At 40.3% G+C, this 21,752-nt stretch overlaps 4 protein-coding genes across 5 annotated transcripts; 3 read left to right on the top strand and 1 right to left on the bottom strand.

Moving 5' to 3' along the window:
* The first annotated feature begins 482 nt into the window (after positions 1 to 482).
* Positions 483 to 3,296, top strand: LOC135605986 (transcription factor bHLH115-like). The gene is made up of 5 exons (XM_065096648.1): positions 483 to 811; positions 1,353 to 1,421; positions 1,993 to 2,070; positions 2,180 to 2,342; positions 2,837 to 3,296. The coding sequence occupies exons 1-5, from the start codon at positions 690 to 692 to the stop codon at positions 3,095 to 3,097; spliced, it is 693 nt and encodes a 230-aa protein (XP_064952720.1). The 5' UTR covers positions 483 to 689; the 3' UTR covers positions 3,098 to 3,296.
* Positions 3,297 to 4,799: 1,503 nt separating this feature from the next.
* LOC135605985 (CASP-like protein 5B3) lies at positions 4,800 to 8,503 on the top strand. The gene is made up of 3 exons (XM_065096647.1): positions 4,800 to 5,270; positions 7,253 to 7,385; positions 8,154 to 8,503. The coding sequence occupies exons 1-3, from the start codon at positions 5,140 to 5,142 to the stop codon at positions 8,352 to 8,354; spliced, it is 465 nt and encodes a 154-aa protein (XP_064952719.1). The 5' UTR covers positions 4,800 to 5,139; the 3' UTR covers positions 8,355 to 8,503.
* A 2,522-nt stretch (positions 8,504 to 11,025) lies between these two features.
* Positions 11,026 to 14,010, bottom strand: LOC135605984 (probable mannose-1-phosphate guanylyltransferase 1). Its single transcript, XM_065096646.1, has 5 exons — positions 13,856 to 14,010; positions 12,770 to 12,902; positions 12,330 to 12,392; positions 12,005 to 12,244; positions 11,026 to 11,935 (listed from the first exon to the last, which is right to left on the bottom strand). Exons 2-5 carry the CDS (start codon positions 12,878 to 12,880, stop codon positions 11,264 to 11,266), a joined length of 1,086 nt encoding a protein of 361 aa, XP_064952718.1. The 5' UTR covers positions 12,881 to 12,902; positions 13,856 to 14,010; the 3' UTR covers positions 11,026 to 11,263.
* Positions 14,011 to 16,100: 2,090 nt separating this feature from the next.
* LOC135605983 (probable LRR receptor-like serine/threonine-protein kinase At1g51860) lies at positions 16,101 to 21,587 on the top strand. Of its 2 annotated transcripts, XM_065096644.1 has the most exons (14): positions 16,101 to 16,237; positions 16,340 to 16,491; positions 16,878 to 17,436; positions 17,661 to 18,145; positions 18,384 to 18,519; positions 18,632 to 18,703; positions 18,997 to 19,068; positions 19,152 to 19,232; positions 19,314 to 19,498; positions 19,737 to 20,038; positions 20,122 to 20,248; positions 20,515 to 20,580; positions 20,650 to 20,842; positions 20,928 to 21,587. In XM_065096644.1, the coding sequence occupies exons 2-14, from the start codon at positions 16,392 to 16,394 to the stop codon at positions 21,313 to 21,315; spliced, it is 2,766 nt and encodes a 921-aa protein (XP_064952716.1). In that variant the 5' UTR covers positions 16,101 to 16,237; positions 16,340 to 16,391; the 3' UTR covers positions 21,316 to 21,587. The 2 variants fall into 2 exon arrangements, with proteins under 2 accessions (XP_064952716.1, XP_064952717.1); XM_065096645.1 differs by lacking the exon at positions 16,101 to 16,237 and having other exon boundaries at positions 16,397 to 16,491; positions 16,837 to 17,436.
* The last annotated feature ends 165 nt before the right edge of the window (positions 21,588 to 21,752 follow it).

Here is a 21,752-nt window from a genome sequence, read left to right as displayed (position 1 = left end):
ACTGAGTCGGGGTTGGCGTCGTTATCCTTATCTCTTACGCGTACAGTTGTACGTGCATTCGATCTCTTCTTCCGCGGACGGCGCTAGTAACGGTGCCCCTTCGTAACCCCAAATGAGACCCGCAGCCTCGTTGGGGAAGAAGGGTTGCTTGGTTGGAGACTCGAATCAACTAACAGTAAACCAGTCATTCATGTGTACCGGCGGAACAACGTTTCTCGATGTCGAATGTGTCACCCTATCTTCGATCTCTTTTAGCCGCGGTGGCGTGGCAGAACGTATGCCCGTTTAAGTGTGCAATAACAAATGGTACACTTTACTAGCATTACGCATGAAGTGTGCCGCACTCATGGCGACGGGTGGCGATGGTTGATACGCCCTACCATCGCACAGCGTGGTTTTGGAGAAGGCTAACTATCATGAGCCCCAGGGACAATTTACCCTCCTCCGTAATGATAATTGAAGCCAATAAATCCTCATTTGAAAAGATGGAGAAAACAAACCAAAGAAGCAAGCACACCGAACTCCTCCTTCCTCTACTAGGCACCGGATTATTCTTTGGATTTGTAGCCGATCCCCAGCGCTCCCGGATGCTTCAGCTTCATCTTTGAACTTGGAGTTCAGGATTCAATATTTTAGCTGTTTTTGTTGTGTTTTGGGGGAATTTTTTTGACGGTGATTTATTGGAAGATATGGGCTCCAATCCGAACGCCGGCGGGGGGTGGATTATAAACTACGGAGGGTTCATGGAGGATGTGCACGCCTCGGATTTCATCTGGGCGCCCCAGGTCGTCGACGATCCTTCGGCTTCAAGGTGATTTTTTCGTGTGTTCCACCCGGTGTTTTCTTGATTTATGTAATAGCTTCTGAAACCGGTCGTTGTTGAGAGTTCACATATTTTGTTCTAATGCGTTGAACAATATTCTTGGATTCGTTCTATACTGAAAACGAAGCACCATTTTAGCTAGTTTCCAGCTCTGGTTGCTTTGCAAGTGGAAACAAAGGCATCGGTGTTTGGATCAAGCATATATATTGCTAGTATCTCTCGAGCAGAATGGATATCATGTTCTATGATCAACTTGATGTATTAGGTTCTTTGTGTTGGCTTAATTAATAGCATTCCATTGAACAGAAAGAGAAAAGATTTGACAAAAGGGCTACTTTGTATGATCCCCCTTAACCTCTGTAGTTATGCTCCTTAATCCATGCCTCCACAAATTAGTGACTCAGTTGATGTATCAGGATGCTCGAGATTTTATAGTTTACATTTCCATGATTCTTGATAGTGTTTCCTTAATCAAATAAATCTATAGTTCATCAGTATGATGTTCCTTACTCTAGCGTGTCATGTGCAGCGCAATGCTTGGGTTTGATGCCTTGCGCAAGGAGGACAACCGTCCAAATAATGGTAACCTGAGAAAACGGTATGAAGCAACTTTGTTTTCTAATTGAGTGTTCCATTAAAGGTGAGAAGATCATAAAATTGTAAGGATAGGTTAAGTCTTTTTTGTGATTGTTTCATGATAAACAACTACTATATAGCAAAAACTCTATATGTTTGTTGTTTCAGCTTGACTTGCATTTCTGTTTTCTTTTAAAAGACTTGCCTTCATAATCATGTTCTTTATAACCACATATAGAAGACACTCAAATCTTGGTAAAGCAGAAGTACTTCACCAGTTTTGCATCTATTTTCTGATTATGCTATTTTCATGATTTTTCCAATGTTAATAGAGTATGTTCCCCACATGACTTGATTTTGAATGAGTTGTAAAATATGTGAGGAAATATGCATAGTATTAAATATGACATAAATGAATTAGTTTAGCCATTTTATTTTGTGCTACTTTGAAGCAAAAGCTAAGTACCTCGATGATTTAACTCAGTTTATTATGTAGCCCAGATGATTGCATACTTTGCCAATATTTTTCTCATTTTCTTTCTATCTTTTTTTTACACTTTGATGTGAATTCTTCCTGTGTTACTGTTCTGCAGACCTCGTGCCGAGTCCTGTGCTGTACCAGGGACAAAAGCTTGCCGGGAGAAAATACGAAGGGATAGACTTAACTGTCGGTATGTGTAGCTCATGTGCATTTGGTGACACACAGGAAAAATAGCCTGTTTATGGGTATCTTGTTATGCATATGTTTGTACTGATTAAGGGTGTTTGTTACATGCTCAGATTTACAGAGCTTTGTTCTATCTTGGATCCTGGGAAGCCTCCTAAGACAGATAAATTTGCCATTCTGGGTGATGCCACTCGTCTGTTGAACCACTTACGTAATGAAGCAAAGAAGATTGAAGAGTCAAATGAAGCACTTCATGATGCTATAAAGAATATGAAGGTGAGGGATGATCTATTATCATTTCCAGCTCTACAAATAATTTTTCAGTTCTAGCCAGTTAAACTGAGTTTTGATATGCAAATTTAAGATTGCATTTGTTCCTGGGATAAAGTTATACTCATAATGGTCATCTCAAAACAGGGCATCTAAAATTTTCAATAGCACTTTAAATTACGCTAGTTCAGCATTTGGGTCAAGATCAACAAGGACATGTGTCTTGGATCCTCTGTCACCTCCTACAAATTGCAAACTATTCTTCAGGCTTCAATCGGAATGATCAAACAAGTCATGAACAACATATGGACAATTCTCATTCGTCTTATTCTGTCAATACAGTCAACTTCCAAGGAACTCCTTAACAACTAGGATTCAGTGATCAACAAAAAATAAAAATAAAAATCCTATCGAGTATCAATGCACACACTTATATAAATGTTGTGTCAGTGACATCATAAAAACGTTCTTACTCTTTGATTGGTTGGCATGACTTGTAGGCAGAGAAAGTGGAGCTAAGGGATGAGAGGACGAGGCTAAAGGCTGAGAAAGCACGGATCGAAGAGATGCTCAAAGTCATTAGCACCACACCCCAGTTCATCACTCAACCTGCTGCTGCAACATTCCATGAGACATCAGCTGCAGCTCACAGCAAAACCATTCCGTATCCAAACTACCTACCGATGGGCATGTGGCAATGGACAGCTCCAGCAGCTATTGATACTTCTCAGGATCATGTGCTAAGGCCACCTGTTGCATAGTCATTATCTTCGATGATTTTGCGTCAAAAATCAACATCAATCAAGTTTGTGTAGGTTGTTGTTAGCATCAACGTAGAAAGCTTCTGAAAATTTATTGGTTGTTTGAAAATTTCGAGTCCCAGTCAAAACTTTGAAAATTTCAGAGTCCCAGTCAAACATTGGGATCTTGCGAAATTGTAACAAAGATTAAGTTCATGAATTTGGAACGTGTCATAGTCATGACTTTGGAATTTTGGCTAATGTAGTTCCAGCTTTTGCCTCTTCTCTTTACTTGTAAGATTCATGCGTTGAACTTTCTTCTGCGAGTATTATCCCCAGAAAGTTTATTTTGCTCGATTAGGGTGATGCATACTGTAACAATCGACGAATCTGATTGTCCACCCTGCAACTATAGCCGAAGAGACCGCAAATCTGGACGCAGAATGATGAGTACATCTGCCTTTATTAGTAGAGAACGGGTCATTTCCTTTTATTTTATTGTTAGGCGAATTTTCTAACAAAACTTTTTTATTTTTTGGAATTTCCGACATAGTGCCTTCGGCCCTTATGAAAAAATTAATTTATCTCTTCTTTCGTTGGATCTGTCATTGCTCATAACGTACAGAGGCCGTTTTTGTTGACCCTATTGGCTCAATCACTACACTGTCTCGCTCATGACCCTCACACTAGGTGGCAACAATTAAGACGTGCACCCCCCTCCTCCTTCCTCCCCTGCATTCGATAATGAGAACGTGTAGGCTGCCTCCTCTCCTTCCTCGCGTATTCCTCCCCTACTCTCTTGCGATTGACGATGAGGGCATACGATCACTCCCTTCTCCTTTTTCGCTCATAATTAATGGCACGCCCCCTTCCTTTCCTACAGCCGACGATGAAAGCTACGGAGGAGGGAAGGAATCGGGACTGCAACTAGCAGTGAGAATAACAAACAAGAAGGGAAAGAGACAAGTTTACAAGCATCAATGACAAGGGTTGTGGGCGACGAACCCTTGTGCAAGGGTCACAAGTGACGACCAATGGGGCGAAGGCCCAACTAAACAATAGATGAAGGGCGATGATCAAAAAGGGATAAAATGATTATTTGAAAAATATATTATTTTATTTTTTTTAAAATAAGAGCATTCTGAAAAATAAAAAATAAAGAAGTATTTTTTAAAAAAATTCACCATTTGAAAAGAAAATAAAGGCCAAGGCCGATACATACTATTATGTTTAAGGAGGCTCAAATTTCACTAGCACCGAATTTGAGAATGAGCACCCGCACCATTAAATGTGGTTACAAAGGTTCAGCATTCTCGATAGTGCCAACGTTCCTATCCTATGTCATTTTAAGATTAGAAATATTTACTATGAAACCCTTAATGAGATTAATCATATATTTATTTATTATGAAAATAATAAAAAAATCATAATGATGATGATGATGATGATGATGATGATGATGATGATGATAATTAGTTCATAAAAATTAAATAAAATATTATAACAAATGAAGCGTTGAAAATGATTAAAAAAAATTAGTATTTGATTAAATATCTTATATAATAACCATGAGAACCTTTTAATATTATGAGTTTTCCTTATAATTCCGACAAAGCGAGTCTCGGACGCAACATTGCCTTTGGGGTCCACTCAAATGCCCTTTTTTAATTTGTTTTTAATGTAAAATTAAATGTGATTAATTATAGGAAAAAAAAAAACGATAAGAATCCCACTGGTGACGGAGAAGACTCGAAATCTTCTATGCAGAGATCCATGCAAACTCGCAAACACCTGGTGATGGGCTTCCGACCAAATGCCGCCAACCGTGCGGTGGTCTCGTTAATTTTGCCGTCCTAGATTTCGCCTTCATCGTTTCCCGTCTTGGAAAAATTCGAGATCGATCGCTTTCAATTCGGCTTCGAATCGGTGATCGAGGGTTTGAGGCTGGAATCGGCTACCGGATTCGGGGATTAAGGTGGAAATTTGATCCGGGATTCACCGCTGGAAACGATTTGAAGAGATTTAGGGTACTTCTGAAGGTCCCTTTGGAGGAGGAAGAGGAGATGAAGGTCGCGGTGGGCAGCCCTGGGACTTGGAGCGGGCTCCTTCTGCGGGTCGGGCAGTGCGCGTTTGCCGGGGCTTCCATCGGGGTGATGCTCTCCGCTTTTGGATTCTCCAGCTACACCGCTTTCTGGTAGCAACCCTCGAATCCCATGCTTTATTGATCTGATATCGTTCGTGCATTGTTCAGTTTCTCAGAATTGATGTCTTCTTGGGACATTTATGATTAATTTACATAACCTTTGTTTGTGTTCTGCATTCGTTACTTGTTCTGCTGTTCTATATTTCTAGTATTTTGGTTTGCGGTAGAAGTTAATAGGCTGTAATATAGCATTTACTACAAGAAACCTATATGTGCAGGTTGTTCTTGTCAACAGTGGAGATGTTTTATTAGAGTCGAACAACGAACTAGAAAATTTGATGGCCTCATGGGATTAATCTAGATATGCATACAGAATATTTTTCATAATATATCTTAATGCTTCTTATTACCGAAAGACTCTTTCTTTCTTCTTTTTTCCTCCTTTTGGGGCAAGCTTGGAAGGTACCGCCTACCTTGTTGGAGAATTTTTTTGACTGTGATTTGCCTGTTTCGTTCCCTGCATGTTTTGTGGTACCTGACAATTGAATTTTGTCACAGCTGATAGTGTATGTATAGATGTCTAGAAGATTGTTACTAAATGATTCAGGTGGAAACAAATTGAGCTTCCATTAAGTGCTGGCACTCTGGTAGTAGGTGTGTATCCTCTTCTGTTAAAACAAGTAATATCTGGAATTTGTAGTGGTTTGCAGAGATAGGATAACTCGAGAATATTGTTGTCTTTGGATGTTACTTCTTCGATCAAGGCTGGAACAGAGAATGGATAAATAAGCAAAATGAAAATGCATTAATTGTTCAAATAACCACATAAATACAGTGTCAGAGACCAAACGTTTGTGCCTGATTTTGTTGAAAAAATTATTCCCTACCGTCGTTTTCTGATATTTTTTAATTATTATTAATGGTCAAATCAGGCAGGATGATACAGCACAAGAGAGTATTAGTATATACATGGATAACATGGTCAATGGCTTTGGTGAAACCCACCTTTTCCTATAAGATGTCAGATATCTTTTTTATTTGCAAGTGGGATATTTGATAACGCAATATTAGTGGGTACCCATAAAAGCTCCATCCTTCTCATTTCTTAATTTAGTTGAAGGATAACATATTTGGTGCCAGTATCTTGATTTTCACATTTCAAATGAATACATGCTTATGGATTGAAACAATAGTTCTCATAGGCATTTTAGAGGGACCAATTTGGTCGCAACTTAAACTACAATGTCGCTAGAATGAATGAATAAACAATCTTGACATGATATGGACTAGTGTGTATATTTAGAATTTTAGATAAAAGATAAGTATGATGTCACTGGCTACCATTATCTACTTAATTTTGAGCCATGTATACGTCATTACACTTACATGCATGCTCTGGTTAACTGAAATTTTATGCTTGATATATTAGGTTTAAGAACTACTCAGGAGTTCTTACCTTATGTAGCCTGTAGGGGCCACAATTTTATCCATTTATTGATACGAGCACAATTTACTATGTGTGTAATACCTGCTTATGTTAGGCTTTGTATCCCCTATCTGCAAAATGTTTAATAGCCAATTATCATGTTGTGTTCATAACATTAGTTAGTGTTTATTTGTTGATATCATGCCTATAAGTGCTCTATTAATGTTTCACCTCGAAAATGTGATTTCAAGAATTCTATAGTTTATCTTTTAAGAGTTTGTCAAGAATAGGGGGCTCTCTTCTAAATCCAGGCAAGAAAACAATAGAAATAAAAAGAACCCACAATCCATGACTTGATCTATGACTTTATCTAGAATACAGCCCTTTGAGATTTGTCCTGATCTTGACAACATTTGCCAATAGTTGTAAGCTCAGCTATAAAAGGCTTCTTCATCATCGAAACTGTGCCAGGTAGTGTATTATACGTTAGAGATAATTAAAATTATCGCAATTTATTTGTTGAAAAGTTCGATTGGTGCTCAAAATACCCTATGATGTTTCTGAACCTCATGTTGAATAAAATTCTGACAGCAGCTTTTGCATGCAGCTATTTGGTTGCTTCTATGGCACTACAAATTTTGTGGAGCTTTGGGCTCCTATGTCTTGATTTACATGCTCTGAAGTTCAAAAGAGATTTGCATAATCCTTTGCTAGTAAGCTTGTTTGTAGTTGGTGACTGGGTAAGTTCTTTTCATCCTTTTGCTCTATTTGTCTTCTTTTTTTTCTTCTCTATTTGTCATCATTATGCCTGAAACTCAAGTGCAATGCATCAACAGTAATGACAGAAGAACTTTAGTGCCACATTCTGTAGAATATAGAGAATCTTTTCTTTTCTTTTCTTTATTTACTACCATTTAAAGAAGCTGAACTGTGAGCGTTCTGCTTGGTTTATGGCATTTAAAAGTTCTAATTGCCTCACCTTTTTCCAATTTCTTTTTTTTTTGTTACATCCAGTTTAGACAAGTCTGGAAACCAGAACCTGTACAATGTGAAGAACATTAAGAACCATCAATTTCCCCGAATGGTTCCTGAAATCAACGGATCATTTTACAGTTTCATTCATCCATGTTGTTTCCCTTTTGTTGTGGGTTAATATATTTTCTTCAATTGTTTTAATGACTAGAATTAGTTGGTGGGGTTGTGTACCTGAGTCATCCAAGCTCAGAAGCTCGGATCAGAAGTGCAGAAAAGTTCCAAGTTATTATAAGTATCAAAGCTGGTTGACTTAATCTGAAAGTTATCCTTTTTGAAATATGCTAAATGTCTCCATGTGCATCGCTTGTTAGTCGAAGCACATCTTCATCGCATTCATTTTCAACTCTCCTTAATCTGTGCTGTCCCTTGAAAATGTTGTTGATTATTATAAGGTCTTTTGTTCTCCTACTTATCACAGAGAGTACAAATTAGAACTACTCATAGATTTAAACAGGTATCCTAATTTGATGCAGGTAACAGCGACACTCACACTTGCAGCCGCGTGCTCTTCAGCTGGTGTGGTTGTTCTGTTCGTGAGGGATGTGCATTTCTGCAAAAAGTATCCTCAACTCTCATGTGGCATGTACCAAATCTCCATTGCAATGGCTTTCATCACATGGTTGTTGGTTGCCACATCTTCCCTGGTAATGTTTTGGATCCTGGCATCTGGTTGACATAAACTGTTTACGCTTTCCTTGGTGACTGAAGTTTCTGTAAAACAAATGGCACTCGGTACAATGTTTGTTCTCATTTTTGTTTCCCAGGGGAGATGGTGTTAAATCTGTAATGCATTTCTCAAATTATAATGATTTGATGAGCTCTACCATAGCAGTTTACCATTGTTGATTTATCCTCTTTCTTTACCAATGGAATGATAAAATTGACCATGGAATGAATAAAATTGGCAGTATGGACATTATCTTAAGATTTAGGGAATATAGGTTATATGAATGCCCTTAGAAGCAGAGGTGATTAAACATCACTGTAAGGATATATTAGCATGACAATGACTAGATTTAGGGTATCCATGAACACTGGAGAATTATTGTAGTTAGTCCAAAGATGTTAGATATAAAGACTAGTACAGCTAAATAATTTAAGTACCCATAACTAAGGCCTAGCTTAATGATCGTGGCGGTAATAGATGGACATTGTCGCGTTACACCATAATTGTAATTTCATAATATGCTTTCAATTCTCCACCTATTAAGACAAGATGTATGGATGATATATGCTTTCAATTTAATTCTTGAATAATCATTTTTTATTTTTTATTTTTTATTTTTCTTTTTATAGTGTTATTCTATCTTTTAGGATGAAATATGCCTAATTTTATTCATGAATAGTCATTTCCTATTTTGCATTTCTACTATGATATCAAATTATGATGATGACTTTGTCTATTAGGACAAGATATATCTTCAAGAAGGATGAGATATGCTTTCAATTTTATTCACAAATAGTCATTTTTTAGTTTTTGTCTCTACTCTAATATCAAATTATGGTGTTGACTATATCTATTAGAGCAAAATATGCCTTCAAGTAGGATGGGATATGCCTTCAATTTTTTCCATAAAGTCATTTCTTATTTTTTTTGTTTCTACTCTGATATTAAATTATGATGTTGACTTTTATCTTTTAGGAGAAGATGTGCTTAAGGAGGATGGGATATGCCTCCAATTCTATTCATCAATAATCATCTCTTACTTTTTTTGTTCGCTTATGCTCTTATATCATTTGTTATAATATAATAAATCCTTCTAGTAGATAATGATGATCCATCATATTTTTTTTTTCCAATTTAGTCGCCACAGGAATATACAGATACAATTCACGTGAATCAAATACAATTCACGTGAATCAAATGATAAAAAAGATGAGGCATCATAGATTTCATTTTATTTTCCTTCTCCAGGAATACTATTTCTTTCATTTTTCATCTCTTCGGACAAAGAAAAGGCAAATGGAGGACGAAAGGTTCCCGACAGGTCCTATTTGTGGGGGTCCTTAGAACCCAGTAAGAAGTCACCATTCTGTACCACTTGTCCCTTCGTCTAAAGATTCTTCACTTTATTTTAGCAATTATAACACGGTTCAAAGCCAATCACGTCATGGGTCAGCATGCTTCACGTGTGTACTGCTGCCACTTGGCTGGTTTCTTCCGACGAGCCTAGTCGTATCCATTTCATGATCGGAGAGTCATTTGGCTCTTTCCGGAGATGGGAGTAAAAACCTTTGCATCATCGACGGAGATGCTGGAAGTTCTTTCGATGATCAAGCTCGAATCACCTAAATCTTTGAAGTTGGTAGTAAGAACAACTTACCATCATTTGCAGCAGTAGACTTACAGGAAATAGAAATCGCTAATCTGGAGGAGAGAAAGCTGTATTTCTCTCACTAAATCTCTCGCTTTAGTAGGCAGCCGCCGGAGTTGGAGGAACCATGTCGGTCGGTGGCGGGATAGGAGTTCAAGTCGTTCTTCTCCACGGTGCATTGGTTCGAGCTAATTAAGTATTTATTTTTAACTATTCATAGCATTTCAATCCCTATATTTTAAAGAGTTATATTGATATATTTATAATTATGAAAATAAAACATATATGCTTATATTTATCCTAACATTATTAACAGTTTTATTAATAAAAATATAAAATAAAAAGATAATTTTAATATTGTGACGAACGATACGAATGAAATATGAGGATCACTCAAACAATTGTATCGACGTCGATATAGATGTAAAGTGACATTGCTCGACAATTATGTCGATGTCCATGTAAATATAGAGTGGCCCTCATCTCTCTCGTCGCTCTTATTATCCATAACAGTCATCTACGATCCTAGCAATGTCGTCATTCGTCACTGTTAACTGAAATGTTAAAATTATTTTTTATATTTTATATTTATATTTTTATTAGTAAAATCAGTAACATTAGTGTAAATAGATATAGATATTTTGCTTTCATAACTATAAGGATATCAATATAAAATTTTAAAGTACAAAGATCATCAAAATATTAAAGATAACTAATTATAAAGATAACTGTCGGTGGCAGGAGAGGAGTTCAGAGTCGTTTTCTCCACTCTGCGGGCCATAATATGCCTCTCTTTTGCTTGTCCTGACAGAGACAAGTCCAGCAAATGTAATACTCGAGACCACAAAGATTGAGACTGAAATGTTCTTAGAAAAATGCTGACAAAAAATTGGGGACCCTCGAGAATTGTAAAGACGAATTGATTCAAGGATGGAGTTTAACCAGTGACAATGTCTCGACTCAACTTTGAAGTTAGATGTCAAGTTAGCCACTTATTACTCTCTCAGATTTCGTCCCTACAAAAACATACTCGAACTGAATAGTAGAAAAATGTTCTCATTAAGCTTACGCAACTTATTACACTTCAAAAAGATGCAAGAGAAAGAAAAATACAGAATCACACACAAACATTCTTTACACAAAGCAGGACTTACACTTGCAATCCAATACAAAAGCAGACATACAATGACCGGAGCAAACTAGTGGGGTATGCTTGCAAGAGTGGGGGCAGGAGAAGGAAACAGGCACACGAAACATTCATGACGACTCTACATGACAATGGCAGGCTTCAGAATGCTGGATTTTATCTCCTTGTGTGGGAGCACAACACCTCCGTTACTGTAAACCTCATCGCACACATGCACATCCTCACCGAGAATGGTCATATTCTCGACCCTCGCCCACTGCCCCACCGTCGAGTGCCACCCGATGATGCTGCTGGAGATGCACGAGTGCTTCTTGATGCGGGCGGCCCTCATCACCGTGCACCTCGACAGCCTCACTCCGTCCTCCACCACGCATCCCGGGCCGATGGCAACATCCGGACCGATGAGGCACCCTTCTCCGATTACAGCACTCTCGTGCACCAACACATTCCCCACGATGTGTGGGCCGACGGCTAGCTTGTATGGTTTTCTCCTCCGTATGGCCTCCAAGTAGAGCCTCAAGCCTGTGATGTAGTCCTTCGGCTGCCCGATATCCATCCAGAAACCTGGGAGGACCATGGCGTGGAGCTTTTGATCCGCTGCGATCTTCGGGAACACCTCCTTCTCGATTGAGGTCGGCTTGAGTTCGATGCGGTCCAACACAGATGGGTTCAACAAGTAAATTCCAGCATTGATCTTGTTTCCCACGAATGTTTGTGGCTTTTCCACGAATCTATCAACCTTTCCGGATTCCTCCTCCATGACAACTACACCATACTTGGATGGCTCCTCAACCTGTCAGAAAAGATGAGATTCTTGCAGGGAAGCCGGTAACATAAGGTACCGTAGCCAGGAGAACTGTACCTTGGTCACCATGATCGTTGCCTCGCTGCCACGGGATTTATGGAACCGGATCAGTTCAGCAAATGGGTACTCGCTGATGACATCGCTGTTGAGGACGAAGAAGGGCTCACCAGAACCATCTATTAGCTTGTCCCTGGCTAGAGCCAGGGGACCAGCTGTTCCCAGTGGCTCGGTTTCTTGGGAGCAGGTGATCTTGATGCCAAGCTTGCTTTCAAAATCCTTCAAGAAGTTGAGCATCACCTGCAGGGAGAGATGGGCTGGAGCAAGTGGGAGCACAGAAACGGAAGATGATCCGATGAAGCATGAGAAAGAAAGGTGGGGGTACCTCTGGTTGATAATTGATGGCCAGAACGACTTCGGTCACTCCTACATCCTTCAAAGCTTCGATCTAACCACAGGCGTGGCAGAATTGGTTAGAAGAGATAGCTTCGATCGAATCTGTCTTGCACAGTTTGCTTTATGAAGGCTACGCAACTTAAATTTGGCATAAACCAACAAAGGAATCAAAGTAATCGAAAGAAAAAATTGGCCATGAAAATAAGCTATAATTCCATTCTTCACATGGCATTCACCAATTTGAAGATTTATATTCATGTTGCTGAAAATTGAATCTTAGTTTCCACACAGGGAATGAGAACACTCCATGACTAGGACGGTGAGCTTATGTTATCGATCGATCCAGAGAGAAAATTAGACTTGTAGTACCATAGTGTTGGGTCCTTTTCTTCTCGTGCATAGAGGAATTTGTGTGCACAAAGGATATACCTGATGCAGGATCATTGGTTTATTAGCGAAGTCAACCAGTGGCTTTGGAACACTGAGCGTCAAAGGACGGAGACGGGTGCCAAATCCTCCAACGAGAATGAGCGCTTTCATGGTGGAGAGCTTCCCCTTTCCTCTGTCGATCAAATGACAGAAATTAGAATAGCAGAGAGAACTACTTAAAGGGCAAAATAATGCAGGCAGGAGCACATCTATGCAACTCTATTCTGACGTGTGAGAGTGATAGGTAGCTTGTCCACAGGGGACCCACAAGGCTACTGAAAGTTGCAGACTCGTGTCCATTAAGACTCAGAGCAATGAACTGTGGAGAAAAGGATCCAAATATCTATCTTGACCCCCACCCTCCCAAAAAAACACACACTACAAAATGAGAGCTGTGATCAATTTTTTGCAGAGTGGGCACGGAAGCACAATGCAGGTGTCAATTGAAGTGTAAACCTCAGTGTTTTTGAGGATACAATTGCTGCTATCACACTATCAGGTCAACAACAGCTGATTCCATCTGATACGCATATGAATCCAACAACTAAAGAACCAAAGCTGTAATCTTCCTTATTGTTTCCTGGTGTTGTTCCCAGCATTATGCAGTAACTTCTATCCATTAAAAGTGGGATTTTTACATTGATTTGTAGCGGTCATGCGATTCTCATTAAGCTCGCAATCGTTTGCCACATCCGAGAAGAAGTTTACAAGGAAAACAGGATTTCTCCACAGAAAAAGGGCAGAGATCAGAGAATGGGTTCGACAGATCCAGCAAAATCGTCGAAGAAAAGGACTCTGTTGCGTTGAAAATGACATCTTGAACTCAGAAAACAACCGAAAAACCACCAAACAAATGAAAGCTGAAGAACCTCTAATTCTAAATCAAGACTTATACAATCAACACGGCGATTCATCCGATTAACCGCTTCCTTACGGATCCACAGGGGAGAACGGCTGCAGCAACCAAATCTCCTCGAGAGATCAAAGGGAACGCAGAGGAACAAGATTAGAAGCTAAATCCAGCGCGTAATTGAAGCAAAAGTGAGCAAAATGCGATTAAAGCGGAGGAAATGCCGGGATTCTTACAGCGACAGAGACGTGAATTCAGGCGAGATCCGATCTCTTGTCCGCCCACTTCTTTTATTGTTGCTTGACGAGGGGAAGAGGAGGAAGAAGAGGAGAGGAAAAAGGGAGCTTATAATTATTATTGTTTAATCCAATTATATTACAGCTTAGCTGGCGTCGAGGAGGAGCCGACGCGCTTCATTTTATAGTCTCAGCCCGGCAGTAAAATATTTTTCCTTATATTTTAAGAGAATATTCAATATTTTTTCGTCCAACTCAGATTCAGGCTTCTCATTGGTTGATAGATCTGGACCCCATTATTGGGGCGCCATGGGAGAGCTCGATCGATAGATCTCAGTGGACCCAGACGCGTCCTTTTCTGGTGCCTCTCATTGGTGCCAGCGTCGGGGTCCGCCATGATAATGACATCTTGCTAACGTCATGCTCGAGGCTCCTAGCGGAGCGATCACGTCCTTATTGTGGTCGGTGGCTCGATCGAGACACACGAGACACCGCCGATGATTGATCCTAGGATTCCGCTCGTTTATTTAAATCGAACCAAAAAATTATTTTGATTTGATTACTATAAAACAAAATGTTTTAATTATTACTTTATAATTTTCGGAGGATATATAATTCAAATTTAGATTAAAAAAACGTTTACTTAGGAGGAACATAAATGTGAATTTTAATCTTTAATTAAATAAAATAAAGTGCCACATGCATCGTCCCAACTTCGTTCGTCAACCAAATCGTCTACTTGTGTGCACTAAATCACGCATTAACTCGCGGCATGTAATTGCTCGTGTGTGTCGACGATGGCGAAAGCAATCGTCTCTGGTCTTCTTCTTCTTCTTCTTCTTACACCCACCGACCGATTCATGGATGGGTTGGTCGATCTGGCTGGACTTGTGAAAGACTAACATCGAGGCCAATCTTGTCTATGCCCTACCAATATAATGATTGTGAAATCATTCGTACGTGGCGGTGGGTCTCCATGTAACTCGAGCGTTTCATTTATTGGATTCGTGCCCTTTAAATTAGATTAGATGCAGATTGGGCTACGGGTTCGATCCAACACAATTATCATGTGGTCTTGATAGTGTATGTAATCTCGAGGCAATAGCAATGTGTATACGTGCGGATTCATATAACCTAATAGATCTGAGAAGTTAGATTATCATATCACTTCACGGGATCATGTGTCTCGATCAGATTGTCATGCTAAATTAAAAGCTAAGATATGTACGACCTTGAGTAGCTACTACTCGATCATGAAATAAAGCTAAGATATGCAATCAGTTGGATTAATTTTATTTTAATGAGATATTTTATATGAAATTTATGATATAACATGATGAGTTAGGTATGATACTGTTGATGTCATTTCATACATGTCATGATACGAGTGATAATAAGATAAACTGGTTTTTAGTTCCAAAATCTCCACATAGTAGAATCTACGAGTTAATCAGTGAATCGAGTCTTATATCCATTCGCTAAGAATGATTCACTATTCATGCTTGACCTCAATTTCAATTAAACCATCCACGATTTGGACCCACTTGATGCTGAGTAGGTCAAAATCACACTGAACCGGCTTGAACTGATCTGTTAGCAAACTCGACCGGTCACAAAATCTCAATAACCAATCTAAACCAAAGCTCAATTGCTCTGAACCAATTTGAGTTGGGGCTCAATTGGCCTGAATCGACCATAAATAAACCCAATTAGGCCTGGATTCTGGATTAATAAGTCTGAACCGACAACATTTGAGCTCAATTCACACGAACCATCGTCCTGCACATTATGATACTCAATCGAAGCCATCGAAAGTGACCATGATTAGGCCTGAATCAGACCCGGTCGAATTGGGCCGCCCAGTAAGCTACGCACACTGTTCTTATAGATTTATCTCCACATTCATGCCAACTTATTCCAAACCACAGTTCTTCTGCAAAGCTTAATGTTGGAGTCAACCGAGGTAGACTTATTCCAAGATTGACTAATCCACAGCGGTCCTTAATCGTAATTATATATGTGCGCATGGCTTCATCAAAATGGGGCTCCACTTTGACTACGTAAAGGTCGTCCGATCACACGGAATAAGGGTGGGTTAGAATACATAACAAGCCCACCATTGACGTGTTCTTAATAATGATTCGTCAGTTTAATTTCTTTTTGGTCAGCATATCTATCAAGTTGGAAGTGAAAGGACATAAAAAGCTTGGAGTTAGAACAAACGAGGGTAATAAAAATATGGGAGGAATGATGGTCTTGTTGGGATTGTGAGAAGCAGTCGTTGGAGGTTGCTGCTGCTTCTCTTTCTTCGGTCGGTGGACCGTCGCATGAGTCGAAGAATCAGCTGGTACAAGCTGCGTTTGTTTACCCGGGAAAGAGCAGGTATTCATGATCTCATGCTTAAGTTTATATGCTCATCCCTCTCTCTCTCTCTCTCTTTCTATCTTCTTTGGCAGTCACCTTTTTATAACTCTTGATGATTAGTTTGGTAGCAATTGGATCACGCTACAGATAAAAAGGCAAGTCTTCAGCCAGGATGCCATGCCTCTCTGCTTCTGCTCGTCGACACACAAAAATGAGATCTCTTATCTTTCTAGGCTTCTTGGCAGCAGCTATTCAGGTCAACGCCCAGCAAGGTAAGTATATAATCAAAATTGTGTTTTTCTTAAACTTGGTTTTCTTTTTCGTATCCAAAAAATAATTATGCTATATCATAGTGTTTTTTTTTTTCCTTTTAGAGCAATTACAGTGTTGTTATTGCCGTCTCATCATGTCTTGCAATATGGTAGATCATCTCTCTGCCCCAGCCAGAGGGTTGGAGTTTTCCGTCTCTTTTTCCATACTAATTAGCTTTGATAATTATTTCGTGTATGATTGATTGAAAATGTCAAAACCTTTAACTTCTCTATATGAATAGAAGATCAAATCCTACGACTTCTCTAGATAAATCCTCCTAATAATTTTGTGATTTTTTTCTACAGGCTTTTTGCTTTATGGTAATTTTCTCTGTATAATTCCGCAGGCTTCTTGAGCATAGACTGTGGCATAGAGGGAGATTCCAGTTACAACGACACCGCCACCGGCATCGTATACGTACCGGACGCCAAATACATTGACTCGGGATCGAACCACAAAATTTCCAAGACTTACATGGACGCCACTACTCCAGCACAGGCCGAGACGCTGCGAAGCTTCCCAGATGGAGATCGCAATTGCTACACCATCGACGGAATAAACCAAGGAGAGAAGTACCTCATACGAGCTCTCTTCTTCCATGGCAATTACGATGGAGTGACTCCGGTTGCATTTGACCTTCATCTCGGGGTGAACACTTGGCAACGAGTGAATATTACTGAACCAACGGTGTCACCTCGGGTCGAGATCTTGACTGTCGCTCAGCAGGATTATTTCTCAGTTTGTCTGGTGAACATTGGTTCTGGTACTCCATTCATTTCTGCGCTTGAGGTGAGGCGTATCGATGTCGCAGATGTTTACAAGGACGATGTGAATCAGTCCGACTCTCTTGTTCTCGTTGGTAGGCTGAATATGGGGGCTGCTGCTGCTGCTAAAAAAATCATAAGGTTAGTGTTAGACTCGATCTCCAAGTCCTTATCAAGTATATGAAACAGCAAAAGAAAAGTAAAAGCAGGACGAGCTATTTCTTCCTCCTCTGTCCTATGCTCTCGTGAATCAATTAAGCACAACTCTGTTAGCTCCCCGAATTCGCACTAAGAATTCCTTCCTGCAATCTGAATGCTCTTGTCCGATCTCGTGAATGTTTGTGGTTGCGTACACATGTGTACAGGTATCCAGATGACGCCTACGATCGCAAGTGGGAGAGCTTTTCCTCTCCACCTCAATGGTCAGAGATAAATTCCTCGCAGCCGATTCAGAGGAGCCCAGGAGATGCCTTCCAAGTGCCTGCTGCTGTGATGGCCACCGCCGTGACGCCAAAAGATAACACTTCTTTGCAGTTCTACCTACCCTCGGAAGCCGGAGCCATCCGTCCAGTGTACTACATATACATGCACTTCGCGGACTTCGACCCCCTCAGCCAGACGGAGACGAGAAGGTTTGATGTGTATGTGAACGGCCAGCTAAAAGGGAGCAGCGTCAAACCAGAGTACCTCCTGTCGACTCATTTAAACATCACGTCTGAGCTCGGAACGGCGATCCGGTACGATTTTAGCTTGAACAGTACGAGCGGCTCGACCCTTCCCCCCATCCTCAATGCGGTAGAGGTCCACACCACTCTAACACTTCCCGACACAGCAACCGACAAAGATGACGGTACTTAATCTTGGCTTCCATTTTAGATTTAATGTTGTACCTATTAATCTTTGTCGTTCTTATCGAAATAATATGTGAGAAAACTATGGACTCCGAAACTTGGATCACAGGCATCTATGCTCGTCATATTGTCTGTGAAACTATTTGGTCCATAAATAGTTAGAGTGATCCTATATTTTAAAGCATGAAATAAATGAGCCAATTATTTTTTTGCATGTTTCCCTTGTGAAAATGACAGTGGATGCTATGATGAAGCTGAAGGATATGTATAAAATGACCACATGGCAAGGAGATCCATGCTCTCCGGAAAAGTATAGATGGAGTGAAGTAAGTTGTACCATCTCAGCCTCTGAACCCCCGAGGATCTCATCCTTGTAAGTTCCCTGATTTACGTGACACCCAGAAAGCCTCTTCTTGTTGATAATCTAAAAGAAAAGATAGATTTTTGTTACTTGTACCAAATAGTTCATCTCTCTCTCTATGCAGAAATCTTTCTTCTCATCGGCTGAGTGGTTCGATACCGACTGTTCTAGGAAAACTCACCGCCATGAAGTCCTTGTGAGTTCAAATTTCCTTTCATCAGTGGCCAATTTGAATTTTATGAGCTTATACTGTGGTAGGGAAATGCTGTCATGTGGTTGATCCAGAAAGAACAGGACTTTAAGCCATCTTTGTTTAGTTTCCATCTGTTAGTCTTATGAACATCTTGCAGGTCAGAAACAATTCACCAGAGTCGTAATAGAACATGACACCAACAGCAAGAATAGTGTGTTGCTGGAAATGTTCTCTTGAGCAACGAAATGCATCGTATTTCATATACTATATGGCTTGTCACTTCCTTTTTGTTCCAGGGACTTATCTTACAATGAGTTCACAGGGTCGATACCAAATTTCCTGGCTTCTATGCTGTCGCTTAGCATGCTGTAAGCGTTTGGTAGTCTCTTGGACAAACTCGAGCATTTTGCTGGGATTTCTTTGATGGTTCAGAGTTTTCTTTTTCATGCAGAAATTTGTCACACAACCAGCTCAGTGGGTCCATATCTGCTGCTCTCCATGATAGAAAACAAAATGGCTCACTTGATTTAGAGTATGCTTCAACAATTTAAGCACCAGTTCTTGAGCAGTGATGGTACCTTTGCATCTAATATGAGTTTTATTCTTCTGCAAGAACGGACGGTAATCCTCGTCTGTGCCCATATGGGGCTACGTGCAATTTTGTGGAGGAGAAGAAGAGCAAGAAGTTTGCAACGCCTGTAATTGTGGTGATTGCAATTATTGGAGCAGTCCTCGTAGTGTTACTGATAGTATTATCGGTGTACTTGGCAAAGAGAAGACAACAGAGCACTCGACGATGTAAGTTATAATCTAATAATCTTCTACAAATAAGGTAGTAGCATCACCATACCTAACTGCATTAGATTCTTGGTGCTACCTGCTCCCCCACAAGTACATTTCTTCTATATAAGTTCTATATTGTTTATCTTACCTTTTCAGGTTTTAATATATCGATGCGTTCGTGCTCGGTGCACCTTACATTGGTACGTTGTGCATTGCCGTCGGTTGCTTACATTTCGTTGTATGTATCATGCAGCGCAAGCGCCCAAGAGCCCGCTAAAGTTGGATGAATTAAAGGCCATGGAAGATAAACCAGTCGGAGTTGACAGTCATCAGTTCACGTACGAGGAGTTGAAGAACATCACCAATAACTTTGTGAGGGTTTTGGGCAAAGGGGGATTCGGGACCGTTTACTACGGTCGATTACCGGACGATGGAACGGAAGTGGCAGTCAAAATTAGTTCCCGATACGCCGCCGCCACAGAAGCGATGACTTGGTCGTCTACGTCCCAGACATCTGATTCTATGATGGACGGCACCAAGGAATTTTTGGCCGAGGCATGTCATTCAATACTAGTATGCGATGGCGATTTTTAACGTAGTGATTCTTTTATTCTGGTTTTGGTTGAGGTTTTTTGCAGGCATCGGTTCTATCAAGAATTCATCACAGAAACTTGGTGGGTTTGGTTGGATTCTGCAAGGACAACAAAGTTCTTGGAGTTGTTTATGAGTACGTAGCCCAAGGAAGCCTCAGGGACAATCTTTCAGGTACCAAGATACTGAAAATGAAAAAAGAATCATTTCAAGTTGGAGTTGTTTAAGGCAGATCTTTCCAGGGAATATATTGTCAAATAATGGAATTGCCAAGCTTGATCATGTTGTTCACTAATTTTGCATCGGTGTAATAGATTTCTTGTTGGAACATGAAGCAGATGAACTATTTTTCAGGTCGCAACATAGATTAGTATTTTCTTGTATATATGAAAGTCTTATGTAATCTTATACATTACAGAGTTCATTTATTTTTGTTTCAGAGAAAGCTGGCGGAGGAGGCTTAAATTGGAGACAACGTCTACGGATTGCAATTGAAACTGCGTCAGGTTAATCTCACAGTAAGTACTATCGCCACAACTCTTGAACTATGTAGCTAATGATCAAGCTACAAACAGGGTTGGAGTATTTGCACAAGGGATGCAGACCACCTATCATTCATCGAGATGTGAAGACCAGCAACATTCTCTTAGACCACAACCTGGAAGCCAAAATCGCAGACTTTGGGCTATCCAAAACTTTCCAAACTGATGCCAACACTCATGTCTCTACTGACGTGGTCGTAGGCACACCAGGATACGTAGATCCAGAGTAAGTTCTGCTTTCGATATTGAGCTTTATCAGCTCGACTAATGTCGATCGATCATATTAAATTCTAATGTATGCTTCGTTTCAGGTACCATAACACATACCAACTGAACGAGAAAAGTGATGTATACAGCTTTGGAGTTGTTCTTCTGGAACTCGTGACAGGGCTGCCCCCCGTGTTGAGGTACCCAGAAAGCGGTCACATAGTGCAATGGGTGCGGCAGAGGCTAACCAAAGCGGACATCAGTGAAGTTGTGGATTCAAGACTGGAAGGGCAATATGATATCAACTCTATCGTAAAGGTGATAGATATAGCTATGAGTTGTATCAACACGGATGGAAGTAAGAGGCCGACTATGTCTGAAGTGGTGATGCAGTTGAAGGAGAGTCTGCAAGTGGAGGCGAGTCAGGAGAGAGGTAATAGCAATGGCAATTTCGTGGAGGGAGTTTACAAGAGTCCGAGTGTCTCAAGTTGAGATGGGACGTTTAGACATGGAAAATACCATAAGCGGTCCAATGGCAAGATAGTGGCATCGAAATGCATGGATGGCCATTTTGTGGAAGAAGACTATATGGTGGTTCATGATGTCTGCATTATTTATAATTCATTTTGCTAGTCTCAGTGCCCTGAATGTGGACATGGGAAAACGAGATTGTTTATTTGGTGTTGTGAAGGCTTTGGGTCGATGGATCAAGATTAATGATCCTTCTTTGAAATTGGAATGCGATCGTTTTGTCCGGATTTGTGTTGAGATTGATTTATCTTTCTCCACTCCCATCAATTGGTAGTTTTAGAATTGCTCGTACGAAAACCACCCTTCAATCTGCCTTCAGCCACAAGCTCTTGGAGTGCCTTGTTCAAGTGGCTAAGAGGCGGAGGTTGGGCGTCGAGAGGTCAGTTGCCCTCAGCAGC

Source organism: Musa acuminata, chromosome BXJ2-2, assembly GCF_036884655.1.
Source record: "Musa acuminata AAA Group cultivar baxijiao chromosome BXJ2-2, Cavendish_Baxijiao_AAA, whole genome shotgun sequence".
NCBI classification, from domain to species: domain Eukaryota; kingdom Viridiplantae; phylum Streptophyta; class Magnoliopsida; order Zingiberales; family Musaceae; genus Musa; species Musa acuminata.
The sequence above is the reverse complement of the archived record's forward strand: the minus strand, read 5'-3'. Positions and strand labels throughout refer to the sequence as shown.